The 7,289-nt window shown below is 44.5% G+C and overlaps 1 protein-coding gene across 1 annotated transcript in view; it reads right to left on the bottom strand.

Annotated features, from left to right (window-relative positions):
• Cds1 (CDP-diacylglycerol synthase 1) overlaps window positions 1-7,289 on the bottom strand; it is a 63,434-nt gene that overhangs the window by 10,995 nt on the left and 45,150 nt on the right. Inside the window, exons 6-9 of the mRNA XM_021211061.2 lie at window positions 6,688-6,746; window positions 4,773-4,855; window positions 3,514-3,601; window positions 681-749 (exon numbers count right to left, since the gene is read on the bottom strand). Coding sequence (XP_021066720.1) covers window positions 681-749; window positions 3,514-3,601; window positions 4,773-4,855; window positions 6,688-6,746 — 299 coding nt within the window. The remainder of the gene's footprint in view (window positions 1-680; window positions 750-3,513; window positions 3,602-4,772; window positions 4,856-6,687; window positions 6,747-7,289) is intronic.

The raw sequence follows: 7,289 nt of genomic DNA, 5'->3' as shown, positions 1-7,289 counted from the left end.
CCTGCCTCTGCCTCCCAAGTGCTGGGATTAAAGGCATGTGCCACCACACCCGGCGAGAATGAATTGTTTATAAATTAAATGGAGGGATAGCTTCCCCATATAAGACAATGCTGAGTTTCCAGTTATTCATGCTTTTACTCTCCCAAAGCTTCATATTGGTGTGATTACACTGTGTGTGTTGGTGTGATTACACTGTGTGTGTTGGTGTGATTACACTGTGCTTAGATGTGATATTTTATATCAACTACATCAACTTTAGATCAACTTATATCAATTTTCACAGACTTAAAACTCTGACAGGATCTGTTAGCAGATACCCTGGTCTTCCGGCTCTAACAAGCTTGCCGCCGCCACCTTTGGTAATGTCCCTGAGTCTAAAGTGTGGGGTCGAGCTGTTAATATATTAGTGGGGTGTCAGCCTGTCCTTATACCACAGGTAAATGTGGGTCTCACCTCTCATCAAAGTTCTTTAGACAGCAGATGGGGGCAAGGGTGGGGGCAGGCGGGGGGGGCATCAGAGAAGACCACGCTAATCAAAACACAGAAATGACTGACAATGGGTCCCTATTAAGTAAGTTTTAGCAAAAATATTATTAGCAATTCATGATTTTATAAGTTTAGAAAAGGCTAAAATCTAACATGGGTTTTCAGAATATAATTAAAATCCTACTAAAACTCACAATGAATCCAAATATGACTGTGGAGAAGAAACCGCCAATGAATCCTTCCCAGGTCTTCTTAGGAGACAGCTATAGAGGCCAAACAAGATGGTGGGGGAGGGGGTATTAGTACACATGCAAACATGGGAACACAGGGGCCTCTACAAGGTTCCCCCAATGCCCTGTACCTCCCCCTCTACCCCGCCCCTCTCCTGGTTTTTCAAGCAGGGTTTGTCTGACACAGAGCCCTGACTGTCTTGCTGGAACCTACTTTGTACTCTAGGCTCGTCTCGAATTCATAGAGACCTGTCCTGCATCTGCCTCTCGAGTGCTGGGCCGCCTTCCCTTTCCTCTTAATCCAACAATTGAAAACCGCACTTGCGCACTGTATGGTCGTGATTTACCTAAGCAAGTGTCTTGAGAGGCACTTAACACACAGCAGACCGTGTGTGATGGATTATGAATGTCTATTCATTTCTGTTAAATGGCCTTAAGTCCTTTCTCTTTTTTGTCTTTCAGCGGGCTGTAAATTCAGTACTGAATTTCTCATGACTGCATGCTCCTCTTGGAGTAAGGTTGTTAGTCATCCCGAGTACACGTCCCCAGTGCTGCCCTGCTCCTGATCAAAGGACAGAAGGGACACAACGGGCCCAGGCACTGGAACACTCCAGGTTATCTTGTTTTGGGCAGCTATGTTAGGGGGACACGGTGCCCCATGTAGCCCATTCTGGTCAAGAATTTGCAATCCTCCTGCCTCAGCCTCTCAAGTGCTAAGATTACAAACTGGTGCTGGAATTTCCAGCTCAGTCTCTCTCTCTCTTTTTTTTTTTTTTAAGATTTATTATATATATATATGTAAGTACACTGTAGCTGTCTTCAGACACACCAGAAGAGAGCATCAGATCTCATTACGGATGGTTGTGAGCCACCATGTGGTTGCTGGGAATTGAACTCAGGACCTTCAGAAGAGCAGTCAGTACTCTTAACTGCTGAGCCATCTCTCCAGCCCCCTCAGCTCAGTTTTAATATGCAATATATATGAGATTTCCTTCCAAAATGAAATATTCAACAGCCCCAAATTAGCACACACACACACACACACACACACACACACACACACACACCATGATCTACATGATCTACCTTTAGAGAGAAAGGAACATATTGTGCTTCTAAGAATAGACACTGGCTATGTTTCAGTATGGCTCTTATTTCCCAGTCAACAAAATATTCAGGGAGAAGAATCTGGAGGTAAGTCGGGACCTTGGTAGTATAAGGAGAGGAGACTCGAGTCTGTGGTCCTAAGTGCCCAGAGCTACCATAGAAGGGAAGAAGTAAAATGGCTGTGTCAAGGAGGCCTGCAGGGACAGAGCTAACTCAGGGAAGGGACTGCCCAAGCTACCTGAGCTCCTTGTAGAGTTTTTAACCTTTAAGGTGAGACATCTCAAAGCTAAACTAGCTGGCAGCCTAACAAACTTGGTAACTTGCCACAGAGAAGGTGCCAACGCCCCTTCTGGATAACCCAGTGTCTGTATTCGTGCCATCAGGTGGACTTAAAGTACCTGCTGATGACTTAAGAAAGCTTCCAGCTGACTCACAGCAGGTCACCAGGTAATTGCTCAACCTCCTGGGTGGATCACATAAATAACCTTCCTTGGTGAAATCACTTGAAAGGTATTCAAAACCAGCCACTGGGACTCCTGCATGGCTCGCAGTCTCCCTCCCTTGCAGCCGCCGGCATGCTGGTCTAGAGTGTGTGAGCATGCTCACTTGTTATGGTTCGTAGCAGCTTCAGAAACACCCCTTGCACGCCAGCAGCTTGCAGCACAGCTTGGCCTGGTTCTGTGTGGCTGCCCACAAGAGGAGGGCTGCAGAGAGCTTCGGTGCTCTGAGGGGAGGCTGCCCACCACTCCACAGGGCCACTACACTTCCTCACATTGCTCTGCAGCCTAAGGTTAATCCATTATCCGGCAGTGGCCCCTGCTTCCTCCATAACTGCTCTCCTCTCAGCTGAGGAACACATTTGTGAGACTCCCATTGAACACTTTGCTCAGGATGGAAACTGACTCCTAAGAGAAGTTCCAACATAGAGAACGCTTAAAAACCCAAACCAGGCGATAGTGGAGCACACCTTTTATCCCAGCACTTGGGAGGCAGAGGCAGGTGGATCTACATGTTCAAGACCAGCCTGGTCTACAGAGTGAGTTCTAGGACAGTGAGGGCTACACAGAGAAACCCTGTCTCGAAAACACACATACACACACAAAATAATTGATTAAATCAGTACTAGGAAAAGCTTGGATTTTTCATTGTTTTTTTTTCTTGCCCACCAAATAAGATCTGAATAATTTAATTCATGTCCTTGCCTCTGCTGCCCATAAACAGAACCAAATCCAAGGCAGAGGGAAGGAGGGGGCTGCCCACGGATGCTTCCCTCTCTGTCTTAAGCTTTTCCTACTTGCTTTAACCCCTCTACTAGTCTTATTTTTAAATGACCTTGGCTGTCTCTGTGCACACAGATGTGTGCCTTGCTCTTGCAGGAAGTTTAATGCAGGAAGGGACAGTGGAGGGAGCCAAGGCTGGCCGTGGGTAGGGCTGCTGGGATGGGGTAAAGAACTGAGCGAGGGTCAGGGGAGGAGAAACCAGCAGGAGGATGAGGTGACCGGAAGGAACAGAGTGAGTGCAGTTCCCATGGAGGACCCAACTGCACACATGACAGCAAACGCAGAGGAACTTTGCCCTGCGGCGAGCCGCTGTGTGCCATTCAGGTGTGCAAGAATGCCAATGGGTGAACTGTCCCAGGGCCTCGGCTCTAAGGTTACAGGAAGGGCTCCCTTCTGACATTTCCCATTACCTTAATTAAAGGAGTTCTTCCAAAAAAAAATCCAAAAAGGTAAGCTGTGATGTCATTGCAGATGACGCTTGATATGGGAACAAGGAACCTTTAAAACATTAGCAGAGAAAGATGTGCACGGTTAAACAGCAGACAATTACCTGATTTACAGCTCAGAATGAACCCGCACGGTAACCCTTCAGATCACACAGTGGACAGAGCAGAGCACAGTACATGGCAAAGGCCCAGGAGAAACAGAAAATACCAGAAAGAGCTTGCTCATTTAGCCAGGGAACAGCACAAAGTCTATCGCTAAACTAAGACACGAAGATGGTGGCTAAGGGACATACTGAATAGCCAACTGCTATAGTGAAATGCAGAACAAGCCACTTGTGTAGGCAGAGAATAAAGTGGTAAGTCTATGCCAAGCCCTTATTGCAAACTCTCCTCCAGGAAAAATATGAATTTTAATTCTTTCTATCTTAACCTAAGACTCTGTCAAACTCTGACAATTCTGCAGAACCTATTCATATAAGGAACACTCCTCCCTCAATCGAAAGATTTATATAACATCTGTCCGAAAACTGGAATGTAAATGTTTACACAGACACACGCACATTCTGTCAGGGGGTACAACCTATCCTGGCAAAATTCCAGTTAGTCACAGAAGTTTCTAATTGGTGATGTTACAGGGGGTGAGGAGGGGGAGAGGGGCTTGTTTTTCATTGCTCATATGTGGGTACACAGAACCTCTTTAAGCCTTCTCTCCATTCCAGCTCACTTCTCATTATTAAGTTGGATAACGTTTAATTAATAAAAATGCTTTCTGAACATGCAAAGCCCAGGGCTGAGGAGCTCACAGCTCTGCCCAAGCAACAGCCTACAAGCCCGTCCCTTCCCACCCAGCGGTCACCTGGAGAAAAGACGTTTCTCCAGTCTGCTTTCCGAAAGCCAACTGTCACGTGTTTTTTACAATCTGTGTAAATAACATCCATCCTTTGCTTTAAAAAAAAAAAAAGCAATATTGGGATTGGTTAGAATCTGAAAATATAACTGGGTTTTGAGAAAGACTTTCTGCATTTTATTTGGAACTAAAGGATTCTAGTCGTTAATGAAGTGTTTTGTGCTCAGTTGTCAAACAGTAAGTGAAATTGAGTAATTTTACTGGGATGTACCAAGTGGCCCGTTGTAGTGGAAGCTGGGAAGCTACTGCCCAGTGTTAGGGGTCTAAAAGGCAGGACATAAAACAGAACACAGCATAACACAGCATAGTCCCTTACCATATCATGCCTTCAAACAGATTTTGGATGACAAGATGTGACTGAGTGACGGTTATCAGTAAAGTGACGTGCGTCCATGCGAACTGTTAATAGCCCAACAACACAAGGGTTAGCAACGCAGCTCGTCGGATGGCCAGGGAGCAAGAGCAGTTTTGAAACACACATTTTCTGCCATAACTTCTGATCGGAATTTGTAAGATAAGGTCATACAAGCAAAACGAGTGCAGTTAGTACATTACATTCCTTATATTGCCTACTAGAACCCTGAAAGCACGGACTCATTGAACGAACCGCCATAATTTATAGACAGATATGGAACACTAGTACCCATGAGATATACTCCTATGTTTTGAACACAGAGTGGATCACTCCACGGAGATGAATGAGAAACCAAAGATGCTGTGGAGAGCGGTGCTGGAAGCTGATGCTCCAGGTAACTCTGAGGGTACTGTGTTCCCTGGGTTTACTATGACAACCTCTCCGTGCAAAGGCTTATTTCTAGCTTTGAAGGATGAAAACTCTCTGGATTCTCTGCCTGTAAGGTCCATCCTTTCATGCTGAAAGTGGATGATTCTCTCATCTGTTCAATGATGCCCCCTGCCATGTCCCTCCCTAGCCCTCCCTCAACATCCCCCCCTTAGCCCTCAGCCTGAGGGAAAGCGACTTCAGTGACTTTTAGCACAATTACTATGGCAGAGTGTGAGCTCAAAGCAGTCATAATTCTATGCATTCATCTGAAAATTTTGATTGGCAACTATGAAGTGATTTTTCCAAATAATTTAGATTTTTATTTACTCTTAAAAATTCATTTCTCATTTCAGCAAGGTATTTTATGTTGGTTTTCTTCTGTTCTACTGGTATACATTTAAAAGAACCAAGTATTTTATACTTAAAATACATTTTTTCAATAGGCAACATTTTATAGTTGGCTCTCTATGGCCCGTAAGTCCACAAATTCAGGAGCCCCACAGATACATGGATCAAATGCACAGACCTGTTTCTCATTGTCATTAGTCACTACATAGGATTTTGTGTGTTAAGTCTTATAATGAACTAAAATGATTTCAAGAGCACAAGAGGATGCAAGCGGCCATACAGAAACAGAAGGTCCTCCGGTGTGCAAAGCATTTGCTGTTCACAGTGGCTCTAGAACCAGTCCCTAACAGGAGACTTCATTATTTCCAACCTGCCCTATTTGTTTTTAGGTTTCATAAAGAATTTTACTATAGGATCCCCTGAAATTAAAAATTTTGGAAATATTACAAATTTCTTAGCAAGAATAATTTATAGAATGTTTCCTTAAGGAAAAGACCAAGTGGGGAGGATGACCCGATCTGAATAGGCCTTGCTGAGCCCAGTTCACAACTCTCAGTTCTGCAGTGGACTTCAAACTTGCAGCTCCCCTTTAGAAAAATAAGAAATGCATGGTGTAAAGTAATGGGTCCTAGGAAGCATAGACTGCTTCTCTCCACTGAACAAAGTCTTAGGGCAGCGAGAATCTGTGGCTGACCATAACTGTCACAAAGGCACATGCTCTGCCTGTCACTATGCTTACGTTGGCAGGGGGTGTTCAAAGTCCGCTGCCATGAAACTGCGCAGAGACACTTCCTAGGCTCCAGCGACTGTCTCAGAGATGCATTCCCACATTCAGGGAATTCAAACATACCATTTATATTTTTTCTTTGAATTTTTTTGAATGTTTCAATAACACATCAGGAACTGATGTAAGTTTAATTCCCAAAACCCTTTCAACTCCAGTATTTTGTATCTAATGAACACAGGAAAAAAAAAAATGAAAACTTCCCCGGACTCAGGCAAGGCAGTGCCCAGCTAATGTGTCCGTGCTCTTGTAGGCACAGGGAGAGAGGAGTGTGGCTACAGGAAGCTGTAGCTACGGGAAGCTGCGGATACACACCATATAGAACTGTAGTCGGTAGTGCTTCTTCACCAAGCTCAGGACAAACATGCAGAAACCTGCTCAACAACAAAAGACATGTAATGTGAGTTTGTATCAAGTAAGAGATCCCATGAATCCCCCTCCTCCATAACCAGTTTCCTGCGTCACCATCAAGCACATCTTAGCCATCACTCAACCCAATGCTTCCTCTCCTTTAGTGGTTTCAGGAGTTTCTTAAAGGAACAATTTTGAAATCTCTAAAGTGCCTGATATATTCCATGGGAAAAAAAAATCAATTGCTATCTCCTACATTAATTAAGTGAATCTTAAATTTTCACTATGTCAAGAGCAGGCTGGTAGGTCAGTAGCAGTGTCTGCCTAGCACGGGAAGGGTCCCATTTTCAATCTGCAGTTTAGCAAATCCTACCGCATAAGATGTCAGTTGAACTCCTCCATTGCTGGTGGGATTGCAAGCTTGTACAACCACTTTGGAAATCAGTCTGGCAGTTCCTCAGAAAATTGGACATAGTACTACCGGAGGATCCAGCAATACCTCTTCTGGGCATATACCCAGAAGATCTTCCAACTGGTAATAAAGACACATGCTCCACTATGTTCAT

Source organism: Mus pahari, chromosome 13 (genome assembly GCF_900095145.1).
Source record: "Mus pahari chromosome 13, PAHARI_EIJ_v1.1, whole genome shotgun sequence".
In the NCBI taxonomy this organism is placed as follows: domain Eukaryota; kingdom Metazoa; phylum Chordata; class Mammalia; order Rodentia; family Muridae; genus Mus; species Mus pahari.
This window is presented reverse-complemented; position numbering and strand designations above follow the sequence as displayed.